This window comes from Nuphar pumila, chromosome 9 (assembly GCF_984573655.1).
Source record: "Nuphar pumila chromosome 9, dmNupPumi1.hap1.1, whole genome shotgun sequence".
Classification (NCBI taxonomy): domain Eukaryota; kingdom Viridiplantae; phylum Streptophyta; class Magnoliopsida; order Nymphaeales; family Nymphaeaceae; genus Nuphar; species Nuphar pumila.
The window spans coordinates 72,177,635-72,199,283 of record NC_143257.1 but is presented as its reverse complement, the minus strand read 5'-3'; the positions used below and the strand labels follow the sequence as shown (position 1 = coordinate 72,199,283).

At 36.4% G+C, this 21,649-nt stretch overlaps 1 protein-coding gene across 4 annotated transcripts in view; it reads left to right on the top strand.

The window, feature by feature from the left end:
• The window catches only part of DCL3 (dicer-like 3), a 145,061-nt gene extending 137,614 nt beyond the window's left edge, over positions 1–7,447 (top strand). For 3 of the 4 annotated variants that reach the window (XM_090017660.1, XM_090017659.1, XM_090017658.1), the window contains exons 20-25: positions 250–726; positions 1,066–1,344; positions 2,351–2,677; positions 2,813–2,969; positions 6,720–6,831; positions 6,925–7,447. In XM_090017660.1, the coding sequence (XP_089873786.1) occupies positions 250–726; positions 1,066–1,344; positions 2,351–2,677; positions 2,813–2,969; positions 6,720–6,831; positions 6,925–7,081 (1,509 nt within the window). In that variant the 3' untranslated portion in view covers positions 7,082–7,447. The remainder of the gene's footprint in view (positions 1–249; positions 727–1,065; positions 1,345–2,350; positions 2,678–2,812; positions 2,970–6,719; positions 6,832–6,924) is intronic. The other variant, XM_090017661.1, reaches the window with a different exon arrangement.
• Positions 7,448–21,649: the final 14,202 nt, after the last annotated feature.

The window sequence follows — 21,649 nt, the reverse complement described above, 5'->3', positions numbered from 1 at the left end:
ATTAAGTATGATCAGCTTATGGCAAAAAATGTTGATTAATTTAATTCGGATTGTCAAAATCAGTGTAGATGTCATTTTGCTGACATGTAGGACGGGCATCTTCAGGAGGAAAACACTGAAATAGATATAAAAGAAGTCCATCGATCAATTATATTTTCTGACCTGAACTTTACAAATCTAAAGTGTTTTCAGTTATTTCCTCCTTTCTTTTGAACTTTTTTCCTTGTGCATGTGTCTCTTTATGTGCAGAATTATATTAGAGATGCTCCATTTGATCCTCTTCGTTGGCTTGCTCCTGGTCAATGTACCTTGCACCCTGTTCCTTGTAAATGTGGTGTTGATACTCGTGAAGTTCCTCTCACGCATCCTACTGATATTGAAAATAATGCTATAAAAATTGGTGCTACTTGTGATCGGGGACATAGGTGGTTGTGTTCCAAAACAATTGCTGATTGTCTGGAGGCATTGATAGGAGCATACTATGTTAGTGGTGGTCTGGAAGCTGCACGTTTTTTTATGACGTGGGTTGGTATTGATTCTGAACATGAACAAGCCTTGGTTGCAGAAGCCACTAGGAATGCATCAAGACTAAGTTATGTCATACACGACAAAGATATTGAGTCTTTGGAGTCAAAACTTGGATACAAATTTTTGAACAGAGGTCTTTTATTGGAAGCCATTACTCATGCTTCTAAGCAGGATGCCAGCCTAGGTTGTTGCTATCAGGTACTCTTCAAATAATTGTCACCATGCTAGTTAATTGTTGGCATGATTGAAATATTTTATGATGTAACCGGCAGTAGCATGTTTGTAATTTTGATATGTTTTATAATATTATTGTGTACTTTTGTGATAAACACATTACTATCTCTTGTAATATGTTGTCAACCCTAGTTAGGTTTGTTATATAAACGAAACACTTTGTTTGCCATCACTCTGAGAGGCTTCTTTGCCTCATACTTATCTTTCTGTACTTTGTCAGTAGAAAATCAGTATACCATTCACTATATATTACTTTTGGTTTGGAACTTTAGCTTATAAACTTACCTTCTTGGAAAATTTCAGCGTCTTGAGTTTCTAGGTGATTCTGTGTTGGATCTTCTCATCACATGGCATCTATTTGAGAGCCACAAAAACATCGATCAAGGAGAGTTGACTGATTTACGTTCAGCTTCAGTAAACAACGAAAAATTTGCTCAAGCTGCAGTTAAGCATAATCTTCAGCAGCATTTACAACATGGTTCCGAGTTGCTTCTGGTGCAGATGACAGAATATGTGAAATTTGTAAAAAGCTTCCCTGAAAACAAGTGCATACCAGCCTATAATAAATTGAAAGGACCAAAGGTAATCATGTTTTGAACATATATATATATATATATATATATATATATATATATATATATATATATATAGAGAGAGAGAGAGAGAGAGAGAGAGAGAGAGAGAGAGAAGGTGGTAGCTGCTAACTGTGGTGCTAATCGGGCTTTTGAAGGGGTTTTCCATGTTTTCCTTAAATCTGACCATACAAATTTATTCTACATGCTTGATTCTATAGGAATCAACTCTTGGATCATCCGATTCAGATATGCAGGTAGGTTTTTATAAGGTTTAAAAAATCGATGGTCTAAGATTTTCCTAAATATTCCAGGCTTAAAAAATCATGTTTTTCATCGAAAAAACATGATCCAAGTATTGTTTCCTGGTAAATCAACAGTGCCGAACACATCTGTACGGTCAGATTTAAGTAATACATGGGAAAAACCCTTCGAAAGCCTGGTGAGCTAGAAAAGCGGTTTGCAACTGCCACCCTCTCTCTCTCTCTCTCTCTCTCTCTATATATATATATATATATATATATATATATATATATATATATATATATATATAAGGGCAATGTTTGCTACTCTCGTGCGTATGGAACCCCCTAGTGGGAAAATGTAATTTCTTTATTTTTTTAGTTTTTTGGCACATTTGACCCTTCAGATGTGATCTACATATTAAGTTCAGTAGAAACTGATCTTTGGATCATGTTGTTCTACATCTATGTCAGATTTTACGAGGAGTGAAAAATTAACAGCCTACATTGTACCAAATTTTCAAACCTCAAAATCAACGGCCTACATATTAAGCTCAGTAGAAACTGATCTTTGGATCATGCTATCCCATGTGTGTATGTATATAATAAACAGACATACACATACATAATATGTTTTTCCATCTTACTTCGATGCTCAATTGCTCTCGTTGATATGCATACCTTCAATGGTTAAATGATGTGTATTTCTTTGCTTTTCTCTGTATATTTTATGTTAACACCTATACTGAGAATAATCTTTTCATTTAATTTTAGGTTCTTGGAGATTTGGTTGAAAGTATCGCTGGAGCGATCTTAATTGACAGCAAACTTGATATTGGAGAAGTCTGGAGGGTTTTTAAACCAATCCTTTCCCCCTTCACAATGCCTGAAGAATTACAGTTGCATCCTCTGCGTGAGTTAAGTGAAATATGCAGTGAGACAGGATCTCCACTAAGTACTGAGTATAGAAAGGAGGGTGAGCGGATTACTGCAAAGCTCATGGTACAACTGAAGGATGGCCAATTGACCGCAGTGGGATGTGGGAAAACTAAGAATGCTGCATTGGAACAGGCTGCCCTCCTTTTGTTAGCTGCAATGGAGGTTTTTTTTTCGTTGTTTTATGCTGCTTTTTTTTCATTACTTTTGGTATATTAACTTGCAATGTCAATGTTTTGGGTCCATAGATTATCAGTGTTTTTCTTGTTGACATTCCTTGGGGGTGATATTTGATGTCAGAAAAAGGGCATCTCACATAAAAGAAGCGTTTGGAGGGAGAAATCGGAAAGGGTTCCAGACAGCTCACCATCTTTATCAGAACAGACACTAGCTCCTTCGCCTGTTGAAAAGCATCATTTGAAAGACAGCTCTACTGCATTACCTAATCCATCCCTCTGTAAGCATTGATAGAACTATTTTTTTGCAATTGTCTGCAGCATGCTTTATACTGCAAATTGAATCTTCTAAAGCTATCTCGGGCACACTTTGTTCTGTACTACCATATGGCATTTATTCCCACATTTTGAAATAGAGTTACATTCTTTGATTTGTTTGAGAGAATTTAACATGAACTTGTATTTTGTGGGAAATCTTCATGGTCGATAATTCGAAAAAATTTCCATTTGTACTCTTCAAGTCCATAGCTATCTGGTTCATTTGTTAAGATTGTTGAAGGTGAAATCATGCATATGTTTTTCACCATTACCAGGTCTTCATCCATGTTTCTCAGCTATGCTATGAGAGAGAGAGAGAGCATCTACGTCTGCAGTTTCTGAGAAGATGGGTAACTTTAGTTGGTTCTTCCATCGGCAAGTATAGGTATGGAGAATGTAGTGGTGTCTTCCACTGACGGATAGTCTTACTTTCACCCATTCCAGGAAATAAGTTTGTCAATATGTTGGATACTATTATCAGATGTAGAACTGCAAGTTCTGATGATATAATGTAGTCCATGCTCGGAAGAAAAGCGTTATGTGAGGCCTAATCAATAAGAATATTGGTGGTCCTGCCTTCAATATGCACAAAAATGTGTTTAGTTCACCTGTTTGACCTATTCTGGGTGGTCATAAATGGAGAACTTTGTTCACATTAATTATAATATCTGATAATAAGTGAGATTTTGCAAAGCTGAACTGTTGTGATTGACCTCTATACCAAGGAGATTTCTGTTTTCAGTAAGAAATCATTCATTTAGGGCAATAGGCATGGGTCATGCACAGAGTTACCGGAAGCTTCTTAGATAGGTGAAAAGCGCGCTTCCTGGAAACTCGCTTGGAAGCACGATACTTCTCCCTTCTGAAACTTGATGGGAATCTCAATTTTCTGATGCTTCTTTTATGCTTTCCATATGTTTTTTCCATGCTTCTTTTATGTTCTTTCGTGCTTCTTTTCGTATTTGTTATGTGCTTTCTCTCACACTTCTCATGTGCTTTCTCTAAATTGGCAGTCATCTTTTTTAGTTTTTGACAACAAATTAATTCTTAAACCAAAAAAGTCATGAAATTTAAGAAGTCATTTTTATTTGTGTTCTATTTCGATTCCACTATTGTGGCTTTCTTTTTTAAACCTCGCTTCTCACTTCCCATAAATTTTAAAATGTCCCGCTTCTCGCTTCCACTTCCCATATTGTTTCCCGCTTCCGCTTCCTAGTCTGGCAACCTTGGTCATGCAAGCAGAGAAATCATGGTAGGCCCAATACATATGATTAGTTATGGTCCATCCAAGATAGCGGAAAACATTATTTTTGTTTTCACCTGATGTCATCAAAGATGACACCTAAATCACTATATATATATATATATATATGTATGTATGTATTTATGTGTGTATGAATGTGCTCTGGTCAACATTATCATTGAGATCTGCACGAGCTCTTTTTTTGTTTTTCTGAGATAGTAACATGATGAACATTGAGGGAAAAAAAAGCACTTTGTAGTTAAATGAATGGGAGAAATTGGATTTTTTTTCTTCGCAAATATGGAAGAAAGCAAAGGAAATCAGCTATTTTACGATATCGGTAAGAAAGAAAGCCTAAGACAAGGGAAAAAAAATAAGGTTGAACCGGAGTTGCCAGTCAGGGAAGCGGGAGCGGGAGCGGGAAGCGATTCAGGAAGCGGAAGAAGGAAGCAAGGCACTTTCAAAATTTTAGAAAAAAAAAAGTGATACGACTTAGAAGCGAACTAGGAATCGTCTCGGAAGCGACCTAGGAAGCGAGGGAAAGTGAAAAAAGAGAAAGAAATAAAAATTAAAATAAAAACACAAAAAGAATGAAAAAGAAGGGGAAGAGAGGGGAAAGTGAGCTTCCCCTAAATTGGGAAGAGTGCTTCCTAATTTTTTGACACTTCACAGCACGTGTCGGAAGCGCCATGTTTCACGCTTTTGAAATGCGCTTCCCCATGCCTTACGGTGCTTCCGGTAACCATGGGTTGAACCATTGGAACATGATCTGATTAGAGTGATTGATTTTACCGTAGCCTTGTAATACATGACCTGTAAAAGAGAGAAAACAAAAGGAAGAAGACGATTGCAATAAAAAAGGACACCCAGGCTTTTTAAAGAGGCCTAGGACATCCCTAAACTGATCTTATGAAGAATTACATAAATGCCCCTCTAATGAATTAAACAGCCATTATAATTTTCCTTCTAACATGATTGATCAAGATGCTCCTTACTATACCTATTCCTACCAATAAATATGTAATATAGTTAGTACAATAGAAACAAATGTAGGGAAGGTCTGAGTATAATAGAAACAAATGTAGATTGATGATTCCCTTTTCAAGAATAGTAGACAAGGATCTATATGACAATCTTCAAGTTACCAGTGGCACAGAAATCGTAGTAGTCATTGATCAAAGATTTCATACCCATATTGATCAATAGCTCCTATGTTTATGACCCAATATAGAAACCATGTGTGTAAAGGCATCAATACCCTCTTCAGCATAGAAATTGGGAGGAGCTAGTTTGTGGTTCCTTGAAGCTTCAATTATTGAATCCTCTTCTTTAGCTAGACTATGTTATCTCCATCTATTTCTCTATATTTTTTTGGTAGGCTTATTAAGTGAAGCAGGATAAGCAAATCTTTTCTCACGTTAAGCCATCCCATTAAATCCCATTTTGTTCTTTATCGTGCTGATATTTTTCACAGTAGTGTGCCCTTCGATTTCTCCTTTCATCACTATCATCAAATTTTCTTCCATGTCCACAAATGTTGAACTCCTCTTTTGATTTCCCTTTGAATATTAGTGTTATAGTGGTTGTTGTCACTTATTATAAGGACCGATCTTACACCTGGGCCACTAGATGCCACCATTTTTTTCCCTTGCTCTCTGTGGCAAAGGGTGAATGCTGTTCCAAACAAGGGTAATTCCTCATGGCCCATGATACTTGACATTTTTTTATTTGTTGTCAAGACCTCATAGAAGGTCTAACAACTTTTCCTCTAACTTCCTCTTCATTCATTGGCTCTATGCAACATTTTGGCATGATAATAGCTTGCTAAGCCCATCTCAACATTCAATATGTAATGAAACAAGGATCAACACAAATACAAATGAAGTGCACAACCACTAATTCATCTAAAGATGATACAAAGTGAGAACAATCTCAAGAAACTAACACAAACACAATTAGCCATTAAGGGCATACACAATAACCACTAAGGGCACACATAACAGAATGTAAAAAAAATAAAATCCACTAAGAAATGCTTAGAAAAGCATTGATATTAAAAAGGGGTTTCAACCCCTATTTATAATACAAGAGGGAGTGAAAGTGGCAGCCCAACTAGATATTGGACTACGAAGGACTAGAGATGATTAGGCCCATATCTTTGAGAAAACCCCTCAACCAAATGATTTTCATCGTTGTGGTTGTCATGTTCGAGTTTGTTAAAGAGTGCTGCAACTTTCTTATGTTTTTGAATGCCCAACTGATGTAAATGCGTGTTTCTAGTAATTGTGACTTTTGTTATGTGCTTTATTGTACAATGATTCGAGGTAGACAGATTGGCGAATGATGGATTCTATAAATTTTGCATGAGATCCAAGGACAAGAAATTATTAATCTGCACTATATGTTAAAATAATAAAACTGCTGAATTTTTTTCTTTTGTGCCTGATAAGTTTGCGTTTGCTAATTGCAGCAAATGTGTGCCTAAATATGAAAAAGGGTGGACCAAGAGCTAGCCTTTTCCAGCTCTGTAAAGCTATGCACTGGGTCAGGCCCACCTTTAAACCTGGAGCTTCTGGATCGAGGTTTGTAGAAATTCAATGTCCGTTCATTGTTCATCTGAACTGTGGTAATGAATCGACATTGATTGCCATTTATCTTTGATTTGCCACTTGTAGATTTATTTCAAAGGTTATCTTGCATCTGCCTGATTCTGATGATATTGAAGTGGAAGGGGAGGAGAAAACTGATAAAAAGAGTTCAATGGATTCAGCTGCACTTGTTTTGTTATACAAGCTTGGAGAATTGGGTAAATGCAGCATTAAAGAATGTTGAAGTCCCTTTTCATTCATTCTGTCTTCCTCCTGCTCCTGATTGAACTCCTGGAATATGAATTTTCTTACGTCTGATTAGACACACTGCAGGGGGCATTTAGGTTGCGCTTGGCATTTAGTTTTTGTTATGAGAAATTCTGGAAGAATTGCTTCAGTTAGATACCTCAATCCTACGGATTTTTTGTGGTATAAGATGCAGCTATTCCAGAATGAATATGACTCAGAATTGCTCGCATTTCACACTGGAAAATGATTAAAGTTTTTACGCTTGTGTACAGCTGCTTTGTACTGCATAGAATCCAAAAAAGAGACAAGACATTGCAGCAAAACTTTGCAAATTTATTTATGAAAAGGGTATTGTGCTTCAGTCTTTCTGTAACTTTTGGCCATCATGGATGTGCCTGCTTCTTCAAGTTTGCTCCATAAACTTTTTTTAAGCATCATTATGAGTTGCAGATTATCAGTTGAAGGAACCAAGAGAGAGAGAGCGCTTCATTTGTTCAGGTATAATTGACTTGAGAACCGAGCCAAACTGAATTCCTGGTGTTCATTATCGGCTAATCAATCATAACAAGCTTGAAATATCAAACTCATAGGATGCATAAGCCAACTGATTTTACAAGCTGGACGAGCCCATAACCAAGCCAAACAAATACCATCCGCACAGCCCGTGAGAGCTGTCTTAACCAGACAGGTGTTGAGATTATATCCTATCTTTTGATATGTGATATATGGGATCTTATGTTGATACTAGCCGTCCAGCTGATGCATTTGGACGGCTAGGATCAGTCCACATCTAGGTAAGAATGTGAACTAATCGTAGCCATTGGTTGGATGGCTAGGATTAGATGTAGGATGAATCCCATCACATGCCAAATGATATCTGTGCTCATTGCAATATCACATTGCACGGAAAATGGTGGCGTCCTGCCTCACTGAGCGATCGGTGTTGTTAGCGAGCCGGTTATTGTGTGGTCCCACAGACTGAATCAGACAAGTCTTGTTGAGTCATGCAATGTGATCGCACCTGATCCCTCCAACCGTTATCCTAAATATTTTTAAGGAAAAAGCAGGAGTATGTGCCAAAAATTCGATGTTATAGAGCTTTTCAGAAAAAAAAAAAAACATTATTTTACATGAAAATATTGTATTTTTTCTTAAACCACAATAATGTAACCAACTACCTCTCTTTCTTAATTGTTATAATAAAACCACAATAAGGGTGAAACCCGCCCCTCACCTCCCCTCCCCTCCCCCCTTCTCTCTCTCAATATAACATCTACCGTCCAAAACATGGGATTCTTCACCCCTACGCTCTCCTTGTTAATTAACTTAATTAGTAACAGTTATTTTTTGTCAAAATTAATTACTGCCTTATCAAATAGAATGATCCAGAGCCTCCTATATGTTTGCCTACATTGGCTCAATTTTGTTTCAAAATATTTTGTCCTTTCCTTCCACCATACGTCTTTCCAATTGCAAGATAACACAATCTTTTTTGCAATGATATTTATTTGCTTTCTTTTAGTTTCATATTTTTAAATAGATATATAGCGAGTCCTGTAAACAGTATTTGTTTTCTTTTGTCCTTTTAGTTGTATATTTTAAAATAAAAATATAAATGTAGTATGTTTTAACGGAAAATGAACATACTATATGGGTAATTTGACCCAATTCCTTAAAAACCTTAAAAATTTTTATATTCTCTTGATGTCCAAAATCATAAATATTTGACATCATTAGGACCCTTTTACCCTTCGTAAGTGTGAATCGAGGCCTTTTTGTGATAAAATTATATCGTCTGTCGGCTAGGTCTAACTCTCACTTAAATACAGAATCACAAGTTTTTTTATGTGAATTTAGACCTCATGAACTCGCATAAATTTATTAATAATTTTTTGGTGAAATTGAAACCACCAAAATCACAAATATTCGACTCTTTTGTATATAATAAAAAATTTTGCATAAAATTTTTGTGAAACACCTCTCGCAAATAACATAATGTTTCACATATATTGCGAAATCACATAAATTTATATGTGAAACAGTTACAAGAATTTCACAAATAGCTTACATTTTCACATATATTGCACGCTCTCGCATGAAGTTATTTGCGAATCTCCGGATATCGCAAATATCATACTTATTATATTTGCAAAAATATAAAAAATATGCGATATTTCTTATTTTTTACGAATTTCTCGAATCATATATAAACCAGATGTGGTCCCCAACCTACTTATTTTTTCATAGTCTAGGTTTTTTTTTGTCTTTTCTTCTCAACTAGTGGTCCCCAACTTGCTTTCCTTTCAACAATTATTTCCAACTCATTTGCGTATATCATACTTGTTCACATATATGTTCTGAAATCGCATGAAGTATATTTGCCAGAATCCTATTGATCGGCAAAAATTGGATAGTTTTACAAAATTGTTTTTCGATGTATAGATAAATCAATATGATTAACATAGAACTAAGTACAGTTGGTTTGCACAAAATCAGATAACTTAAAGTTTAACAATTTGAAAGTTATATTTGATCTATTCAATTACAAAGTTTAACTTGATATATCCAATTAAATATAAGTTTAACTTGATCTATTACAAAGGTGTATAATTGTCCACAACTCAGCCAGCTGGACAGACTCTTTTGATACTTCGCTAACCGATGTCTTCACATTTTCATTGTCTTTTGCACCCTTGGAAGCCCTTTCCTTTATGTGCTTGTAGAATTTAAACATACAATTCATTATATCTGTGACATCTTGCTAAAAATAACCCTTTATTAGCAAACAACTAACTACAACGAACATCTTAAACTGGTGAACAACTGACGTATAAACTCCTACCTATGTGAATTTCAATCTTCAGTTTTTGCCCAAATACTTGATATACTATATAACAAATATACCACAATCATACCTATAAAATGAGAAAATTCCAAGTGAAAAATATGTACATGTAAGAAATGAGTTAACAAATGAATACAAAGTAATTACTCGTTCTCTTGTTGAGGAATACCCTCCATCCTCTGCGCCATCCAATCTTTGTAACAGTTGAACCCAAATTGCGCTAAAAAAAATGAACCTACAACACATATGCATGAATAGGAGATTACAAGCATACACAAAAAAAAAGATAACAAACATACACAAAAAAACAAGTATATTATTGAGTAAGTTATGTTATCGTACTATTTATTGGAGGTCTTTATCTGCTAAATATGTGTTTGGCATGAAATTGTATAACTTGAAGTTTTTTTCCTTCATGTCCATTTCCCAAAGAACCTAGTGTTTGTTGCCCAGTTTAAATGAATTAAGAGCTGCAACATAAATCTAGTGTAAGGTTGATGTGCATGTAAAAATTAATTTATAAGTATGTAAAGTTGTGTAAAAACATACCTTGTCAACATCAAGAAAATGATACAGCAAGTCATTGCTCTCAAAGCAGTTAGTTGCCCTACCTTGATGCCCTTTAGTTGCGACCATTTGTTGTGAACAGACAAAGTTTACCATTAATTTTTATTAATCGCTCGTAAAACAATGTAAAGATCACTTTTATAACTCACAGAGAAATACTGGGTAAGGAAAAGAGTCTTCGACAAGTTATCTCTTTCCCTATCCTCGCTGTGAGCCACTTGGAGTCTTTCTATGAATCTTGCTAGATGCTACATAGTAAATTCAGTGCGGTAACAAACAAATAAACAAAAATATGTGCAAAGGTAACAAAAAATAAACAAATTAACGTACAAAACTAACACTTATATCAATTACTAAGAGAGTTTCTTTGTTAAACACATACTCCTTTGGCTCTAGAGTGATCTCTTTTATAGCTTTTCCTTTTTCATTAACTTGTTCTTAACAATAAAATAAATTGTATAAAATTAAGATCAAATATACACACATGATTTAGGACATTGTTGTACCTCATGTACAACCAGCTATTCCTTGCTCTTCAAAACTCGAGGCTTTTTTAATCCCTTTCTTTTGTAAGAACGTATATGACCATACATCTTGAACTACCTAGATATAAACATAAAGAAACAATTAATTAAAAAACACTAGATATTCATATAAAAAAGCAATTAATTAAAAACACTGTATATGTAATATCCGAGTTTTTTTTAAACCTTTTCATAAAATTTTCAATTTTTGTATTATGTGCAAAATTTTAAATTTAAATTTTTTAGCTAGAAATGCACTAAAGAGGTTTGTGAGGTTAGTTGAAAAAATTTAAAAATGGAAAAAATGAATAAAACCCCACATGGCTAGAGTTTTTGGACATTTAGGCATATTTTGGTAAAATTCAGATTTTTAATCTTAGTTGAATTAATTAAAAATATATAATTAAGAAGTTTAAAACTTTGAAAATATATTAATAAAATTCAATTAGGCATGAATTTACTTAAATTAAATGCATTAGTATTTTATGGGAATTTTGAATTAATTTATGAAGCATTTTAATTAATTTAGAATGAATTTGACTTGAATTTCAGGGAATGTATTTCAAAAATTAACTGAAGTTTATAAAACGGTAGGAGTCCATAGGTGGGCCCTACCATCCTATGTGGCATCCTATTTAAAGTTTTAAATTGATTTAAAACAAAAATAAACTAGAAATTGAAGTTAAAATCAAAAGTTTCCAAAAAACAAAGTGAAGGTTTGAAAAGTCAAAAGTTTCCAAACTTCTTAAAATGATCCCCATAGGGGAGGCGTCAAGTTTGGAAGACCCTAGAAGGGTCCATCAAGAGCTGGACCCCCCTCCCCTCTCCTTGAGGGATTTAGAAAGTGTGGAATAGAAAAAAAAAGAGAATAAAAAAAAATTGAATTAGTCAACTTGCTTGCCAAGCAAGCAAGTTCCTAATCCTTGAAATATTGTAAGTTGGCTCCCATAGAGGGGTCGACCAACCTTATAGCATATAAATTATATATTATATATTGTGTTATGTATATAATATAAATCATGTAGCTTATGCTAACAAAAAAAAAAGAAGAAGAAGAGAAAAAAACAAAAAAGGAAAGTAAGGGGCAATGGGATTTGGAAATTTATTTTGATCTTGATCAAGGGCTAGAAATCAATCCAGCCCTTGACCACCCCCTATAAAAAAATCTATAAAGGTAGAGGAGGGGCTCCCCCCCTCCCCCCCCCCCCCCACCATTTGGACCCCCTTTGATTTTTTTGAGCTTTTTCCTTGTTTTCCCAAATTTCTTTCCTTTCCCCCTTTTTCTCTCTTTCTTTCACACCCTTTCCTTAGTATTTTCTCTCTTGAGCCAACAAGAGAGGGATCCAAGTGATTGAGGATAGCTTTAAGAGCATCTTATTGAGGTCATAGTGTTCATGGATCGGTCAGAACGTGCAAAAAGATTCATCGGCATACATAGAAGCAATTTTTTCGACAAAAAGGTAGGTGATTTATACTCCTCTTGCGAAATGGAATTCATGGTACGAATTCCATAGGTTTTTCATGAACATAGACCCTAAAAAAACCCTCACCTACATGGGTTTGGATTAGGTCTATCAAACTATGAAAAAAATGTTTTTGCGAGAGAAAACCTCTTTTAAAAACGTGTTTTTCTTAAAAACTAGTTTTTTCAGAAAATAAATCTATAAATTTTAAAAATATGTAAATTATGCCATGATTTTCCTGAAAGTATTTATTTGGATTAGTAGATTAAGTTTTTGTAGACATTCTGTAAAAAAATGGTGATTTTTTATGATCAAAATTTTGAGATATCACAATTTTAGTCATATCGGTTTTTTCAGAAAAGAAATTGGTAAATTTAGGAAAATCATGAATATCGTAGTTAGATCCATGTAATTTTTAATCATAGTTTGTAGATTATGTTTGTATAGATACTCTATGATTTTTGTAGATTTTTTAAAATTTTATTTGTATGTAAATTTCATGATTTAGTTCATTAATTGTGTATTTCCCCAAATTAATTTCTGAGAAAATAATGCATGTGAGAGACTGGTCGATTTTTTCGGCCAAACGGATGAGGAAAAATATTATTTGTCTCAATTAGAGTATATCAGACTTAGATGTGTATTTTTATTTTAGTTTTTAATTAAATTTATGTCAAATAAATATAGGTGTACGGATTTGGGTGACCCAGCTTGGGCTCACCCGAATGCATAGACCCAAAATTATAGTTTTTCGGCTAGACATCCGGCCAGTAAAATACTCATAACTTTTTCGTCCAGAGGAGTTTTGATGAGTGGTTTATTGTGTTGGAAAGTTAATTTTTTTTTCTACCTTTTATAAAATTTTAGGATCTATTCATGGACTGAGCACAATTCTGTGATAGTTAGAACAAAATATGATATGTCTGTGGTAAAACATTCACAACTTTCTCATACAGAAGAATTTTTATGAACAGTTCATGGATACGAAAAGCTGACGAAATTTTCTTTAGTCTGTGAAAGTTTTAGCTCTATTTACTAATAAAATTTTCTATTAACCCTGTAACAGTCGAACAGAGTTAGAAGTTTCACAAATTTGAGCTGATCTAATGACTGAAACCCGACATTTGCATTATTTACATGTGTTTTGTGTAATTTTTTTGTTATAAATAGCATGAAGAATGTGTAAGTATATTTTTAGGCCTGATTTTGTGCAGCGTATGATACGCCTACCCTAAGGCATGATATGTCTACCCTAAGGCATGAATGAATATTGGAAAAGACTAAACATATTGCCCAAAAAGGGGCTAATCATAATTAAGGGACCAAATGGTCTAACATGTAATGCACAATGTAAATCTTGAATGTAGTCTTTTGTCTGCATATCTAATCTTATTATTTGATGATGATGATGATGATGATGATGATAATCATGATGATGTGAAGTTGTAGTTATGTAGATGCATGAAAATTATGTTTCTTTACCGCATTGCCCATGTACATGCATATATGTTAACCAAAGCATGAGAACGAATGTGTAATCGAATGCAATGCATCAAAGAATGCATCTATTGCCCAAAAAGTGGTTGAATCCTTGTAACGGATTCAATCACGATGTAGCATGTAAGCCATTAAAGCAATTAAGTAAAACATATGACATTAAAGTTAGAGTTTGCAAAGAGAGGGCGAGCGGTACATCCAGCTTCGTTGAACTTTGTTTGAGCATGGAAGGTTGCACCTCCCCACCCACGAAGATAGGAGAAACCTCTGCAATAGACTGCAGCGTAGAGGGTAAGAAACTCATGACTGGAAGTCTGATGCATCGGGTTGGTGGTGTTAGGAGTCTCTCTCGCTCTTGTCGTCCTGCACTCGGTCTAGTGAAAGGTGATCGGCCAGGCCAAAGCCACCCATGTATGTACAACACTGCCTGGGCTGTGGCCCTGAACTAGTTTTCTGCTTGTGTTGTACCCACAAGATTAATAAGTGATAACTTACGATGTATGTGCATTAGTTAGGTATTGCATGCATCATTTAAGAAAGAACATTTAATCAAAAGATAAAAATTTACATATGCATTCAATGGTTTCTGCATATAGTAAGTTCATGCATATTAACTGCTCATGCATTTCATTTGCTTCAGATGAATGAATTGGTTCACACCTATTTAATTTAGCGAATTAAATACACATGTCAGTTGTATAAGTATTTCAGTTAATTTTAATTCATATATATGAAAAATTTGATGAAATTCCTACTTCATGTTCTGTTTTACAAGTTTAGTATATTTCACTCTACTGAAATAAGTTGTGTCTGATCCCTCTGATTTTATACTTTTCAGGAAGTGAGTAGCAGCTTACATGTGAAGGCGGAAGGTTGCGACTGGGATCGAGCCTACCTTTCTTTTGCCTTCAAGACGTTTTGGACTCTGATTAATCTCTAAGTTTTAATAAAATGATAAATGTAGTTATTTTTGGACATGTGTGGTTAATTGAGTTATTTTATGCATGGTTGATTATTTGTTAAATTTTAAATTCTACAATTGTATGATTATAAGTGATGCATGTGTAGTAGCACGCCAAATTTTAAACCCGATGAGTTTTTTCGTTGTTATTTGTTAAAATATTTAAAAACATTTAAAAAAAATCTACCATTTTTCGGGTTATAAAAATTAGGGTGTTACAACTTGGTATTAGAGCATAAGAAAAGAATGACTTAAAGCTCGTCCAACCGACCTCCATCGCTGTAAGTATGTTTCATTTATTTTAGTTCAATGTTATGTTATGCTTAAAAATTATTTACTTGATTGATTGTTACCAAAATCAGAACATAGATGTTTCATAGGGTCACATGAATAAGAAGTTTTATTTATGTCAAACATATAAGTAATTTGAATCCATGTATGTGTTTGTAGATGGCCGACCGACAACCCCCTGGTTGGACTGCATAGAGGGACTGTATCTTGAAAGCTCTCTCGACCCTGACCGCCACTTGCCAGAACCTTGCTGGCAATGCGGGTAATGGCAATGACGTTGGCTATCAGCCAGACGCACTTGCAACACCACCTGTTGTCATGATCCATGGAGCATCTTATAAACACTTCATGGAGTTGAGCCCTTATGCTTTCCTGGAAAGGAGGATCTTGACGCAGCAGAGGAGTGGGTACACACCATCGGTGAGATCTTTGAGTATCTTGAAGTTCCTGCTGAGAGGTGGGTTTTTTTTTTCTACCTACTGGCTCCAGGGCGATGCCAAGAGTTGGTGGAAGATGACACGCGAGGTGCGCTACACCCTGAACGAGCGACACACCCTCACCTGGGAGGAGTTCACAGAGATGTTCTTGGACAACTATTTTCCTCAGTACGCACGTGATCGCAAGATGCAAGAGTTTCTGGATCTTTGTCAGGGCTCGATGAAGGTGGCAGAATACACCACTCATTTCTGACACCTGAAGAAGTATTGCCTGCATACATACACCACTAATAAAGCACAAGCCAAGAAGTACATACACAGGACTGAGGATGCGAGTGTTGACTAGCCGTCCTTAAAATCTCAATCAAGCCATTGAGATGGCCACAATACTTTAGGTGAAAAAACTAAAACTTTATCCTTTAGTTCCCAAAGACACCCCCCTATAGGTAGTAACGATGTTTTTTTGTGTCACAGGACAAGTGGGAGTCTTCTAAGATCGACAAGTCGAAGGGTAGTGGGAACAAGGCCCCTCGACCAGCCGCTTAGACCAACAGAGCACCGCTTGCTAAGAAGGCCAAGGTGCAACAGGGCGGTGTCCAACACCAGCAGACACCTACAGTATGTCAGCATTGTAAGAAGATTCACTCGGGAGTCTGCTACAGAGCATCAGAAGCGTGCATTAGATGTGGCAAGATGAGGCACTTCATCAAGGACTGCCCGAAGAAGCCAACTTAAGAGGGAGCCACTTCTACACCTCGAGGGATGCAGCGAGCTCAGGAGCCCCAACAACAACAACCCCAGCAGTCCCAGGCACAGGGACAGAAGAGAGCCATAGGACACGTCTATACAACTTTGGCAGATGAGTTGTAGAAGGATGCAAACATTATCAAAGGTACAATCCTTATTGCAAAGTTTGATGCTAAAGTTCTTTTTTATAGTAGAGCTACACATTCTTTTGTGTCTGCACAATTTGCCAACTTGAGTGATGTTACACCAATTCCACTTGGATATATTCTTGAAGTAATCACACCATCGAGTGGTAGCTCGATCGCTCGTACCTACCTACCGAAGGTAGAGGTCATAATTTCTGGGCAAAACCTCCCTACCAACCTTATCCCGTTGGATATGGTGGGTTACGATGTTATACTCAACATAGATTGGATGTATGAGTACTATGCTTGATCTGTCATGAGCGACACATCCAGTTTACTCACACCGACCAACATGTACTTGAGTACAAGGCTAGCAAAAATGAGGTTTTGTGGTTTACAGCGATGCATCAGGTACTGGATTGGGATACATGTTGATATAGAACGATAAAGCTATCGCCTACACATCATGCCAACTAAAGGTGTATGAGCATAATTACCTCACTCGCGACTTGGAGCTTGCTGCCGTAGTCTTTGTACTTAAAGTTTTACGACATTATCTATACGGTGAGCAATTTGAGGTCTTCTAGGATCATAAGAGCCTCAAATACCTTTTCTCACAGAAGGATCTGAATATGGTAAGTTCATGCATATTAACAGCTCATGCATTTCAGTGGTTTGCATGCATCATTAAAGAGAGAACATTTAATCAGAAGATAAAAAATTGCACATACATTCAATAGTTTCTGCATATGGTAAGTTCATGCATATTAACTGCTCATGCATTTCATTTGCTTCGAATGAATTAATTGATGCACACCTTTTAATTTAGCGAATTAAATACATATGTCAGTTGTACAAGTATTTTAATTAATTTTAATTCATATATATAAAAATCTGATAAAATTCCTACTTTGTGTTCTGTTTTACAAGTTTAGTATATTTTACTCTACTGAGACAAGTTGCGTTTGACCCCTTTGACTTTATGTTTTTCAGGAAGTGAGTAGCAACTTACATGCGAAGACAAAAAGTTGTGACGGGGACTGAGCCTACCTTTCCTTTGCCTTCAAGACATTTTGGACTCTAATTAATCTTTAAGTTTTAATTCAATGATAAATGTAGTTAATTTTGGACATGTGTCGTTAATTGAGTTATTTTATGCATGGTTGATTATTTGTTAAATTTTAAATATTTTCGTAATGTGTGGCCTTCAAGCCTACCGTACCTAATATGTGTGAGGGATCTGACACATATTTTCACAACATAGATACATGAAATACATTGTGCATCCTGGACAACGATGAAGATAATGCTAATTTGTAGGCTATAGGGCCTATCCTCTGTAAAATCTCAAACGGTCCAATGTACCTTGGACTCAATTTCTTTCTTTTCAAACCTCATTACTCCTTTGAAATGTGATATTTTCAAGAAAACATGATCACCTTATTCAAACTCGAACTCTTGTTGCCTTTGATCCGCATAACTCTTCTGACGACTCTGAGTCGTTAAAAGTTTTTTACGAATGAATTTGACTTGTTCTTCCAACTACTGCACTAAATCTGGCTCAAAGAGCTTTCTCTCACCTACCTCATCCCAACATAGTGGCATTCTACAACATCTTCCGTATAGAGCCTCATAGGGATCCATACCAATACTAGCTTGAAAATTGTTATTATATGCGAACTCCATTTGTGGTAGAATTTCGTGCCATGAGTCATGATATTCTAATATACAAGCTCACAACATGACTTTCAGCGTTTTGATGGTCTTCTCTAACTGTCCGTTTATTGAAGGATGAAATGCTGTACTCATTTTCAACTGTCTTTATCATCTAAATTTTAAATTTCTTTTGAAAATGATAGAATCTGGCACTCTGTGCAATCTTACTATTTCTCCGATAAAGAGACAAGTCAACTGTTCAAAAGAACATATTGTCTTATATGCAAGAAAATGTGCAGATTTTGTTAACATGTCAATGATCACCTAGATCGCATTCAATCCCTCCTTAGTCTTTGGAAATCCTGTGACAAAATCCATTGTGGTATCTGTAACACCCCAGAATTCCAAAACATTACTGAAAAACAGTGGAAAAACTTAGAAAAGGTTTTAAAGGTTTTCTATGATTTTTTTTAAAGGTTTTACTGAAAAACAGTGGAAAACAAAGTGTAAGGAAAGTGGCAAAGTTGCGAGTCTGGACGGCCACAGGAGAGTACAACAAAAGTAACTAACAGTGTAAATAAAAGTACAACCACAAATAAAAAGAGGGTATACAACCCAACAGTTTAAGGTTTACAAGATGTAATAGTACAAAATGTCCAAAAATAGGGAATATATCCCAACTAACACCCAAAACCACTGGGACAGGATCTGCAGCTAAGTGTGGGTCTCCAAGCCTCCACCGTGTTTCGTCGCATCAACACTGCACTTGTTCGTCACCTACATCCCCATAAAACGGGGTCAGTCCTCTTGCGAGGTGGTGAAGAAACAATCACAATTATATATATCAATCTAACATGAAGCAGAGACAAGAACTAACAAGTGTAGGTGTCTGTGTCAGGTAAGTGCGTACGTGACAAACGAAACGAGTAACGTAACTGAAGTAACTGTAAAGCAAGTAACTAAGAGCAGTAACAGAACTGTAACAAGTACTGAACAAGTAAGTAACTGAAGGGAAAACTACTGAACAATTAAAGTAGCAACTATACTAAGTCAGTTGTGATTGGTTAGTCTTTAAGTTCTTCTTGTTACTCCATCGGGTAGGTGAAGGAACCTCGCATTCTGTGAGACATGCGCCCGACATCTGTTATTCAATTTCTAATGTGGTAACCGGGGATGCTACAGACCGAGTAAACCTCATGCGAGCAACACACAACTGAGAGAAACTCTCGCATAGACAAGGATTGCAATCCATACTACTGCAGTAGTGAGGTCCTAAAAAGGTAACCTCAACCTCCCTGACTCTGAGTGACTGGAGGCCAAAGGGCGCTAGGGCTCATGTCAAAACACGTGTCGTAGTAATGAGAAGTCACTTAGAGCTGTACCATCCACCCTCTCCAAGGTGAACCGTTTTGTGAATAGGGCGAAGTAGGTTTATCTTTCTTAGGCTCATTGTTTAGTCATACCTCTCAACGAGGATTTTGCCTTGTGGTCCCCGCAGAGTATGCAAACGAGGACTTGGCCTGCCCATCCACGTGCTCAGCCTCACGCGGCCAACAAGAGCACCTCGCTTGTGAAAGCGATCACAACACCATATTATTTCTTTTCTATTTCAGGGTATAGTAACATGTGAGTCCACTCACAACAAAAGGGCCATTGCCCCAAGACTCCAACTGAGTCCAAAACACATCATACTCATTTATACCCTATAGTGTTCAAGTTTCAGTCTTTTCATTTCATGAAGTAAGTGCACCCTGTGCACTCACCAATGCCTCAAACAATGTACTAGTCGAGGTACGCACTACTCAGTACAAGTGTCAGGATGTGCCACGTGCAAAGTGTAAGAATACCACATGCTTTCTATCTTTTGCACAAACATAAGTAACAGAGGCATTATATGATTTCATTTCTGAGAAACAAGGAAACATGTAAGCAAGTCTACAGTTTCATGCATATGAAATTTCATCAATTTTCATCACTTAAGTAGTTGTCTCTAAATCATTAACATTGGCACGTTGCATAACATGAAATCATTCTTGTAGGGTAAATTCATGATTCTGCGTACTTAAGTGTTGAGATTGAATTTAACAATATTCCCATACGTATGAGACTTACATTCGCATTCTAAGGTGGATTGTCGCTCTTGCAGAGAAAAGATGCAATTGCGACACGAAGGACCATCATACTTGATTTAACACACTTACGTATTATTGAGGAATTTTGGAATATTCCCAACTTATGGGAATAACATTAGCATTTCCACGGTGTGAATATTTCCTTACGCAGTATGACACACACATACGTGTCAAAAATGAAAACTGGAAATAACCCATCTAATGGGGATTACATTGGTCTTACCACTGTTCGGGGTGCCGCGCCCGCAGACCCGAAATGAGCCATTTGGCAAGATGAACGTAAAATAACACTAAGTAACTCATACCCAGTTTGGAGTGTAAAATTATCTGAGGAAACACTTGGACGGGACACAAGAGTGTCGCATGTCCATTCGGTCGCACTGAAACCCTCAACTATGTGCATTAACCTATATATATATATATATATTACGAGATTCACTGCTATATATATATATATATATATATATATATATATATATATATATATATATATATATATATATATATATATATATACTCAACAATGCCTACCCCCCGACATCTATATACATATATGTATATGCACATATTTATATATGTATATACCTATATATAGGTTATCTAAAACATGTGCATCACGAGGCATGTGCACGCATGCTAAACACCCTAACCGAACTGTAAAAGGGTGTGGGGTACGACAAAACACAAATTTGGACCCATTGAGGTTCGACTAGACGTAAGGCTTCGTGCTGGACATAAAAAAAAAGGTCTTTTCTAGCGACAACCGATTAGGTGGGGTAATTAGGCTGCGTGGGTTTCCGGAAAAGGAATCACGCACCCGCTGTCAAAGGGGCCTATGTGCATATGCAGGTCTGGTCCTCTGGACCAGACTGTTGAATCCACCACGAGAATCTGGTCCGATTCTCAGTTGGGACCAGACCACAGATGTGGCTCGATTGGGGCTAAAACAAGCTGCCAAAAGGGCAGCCGCGGGTAACTCTGCAAAACTAGGTGCCGAAGGAACATTGGACAGGGGTCTGGTCCATGGGACCGGACCACGCTGTCAAACACATACACAAGTCTGAACATTTTGGTTCAGACCTGGACCAAAAAGAGGGCGGCCACACATGGCCTGGGTGCCCTTGTTATCGTCGCAAAATTTTTCCCGTCTTCCCTTCCTTGCGGAAGAGAAAAAGGAAACACTTTCGCAATTCAAACTTGACCGGATTTTGGAAATTGTTTTGAAATACTCACCTCCGTTTTGAAAATTGCGGGAAAATCCATGGGATGGGGCTCGACCTATCGGTACGAGGTTCGACCGTTCCTGCCGCCTTCAACA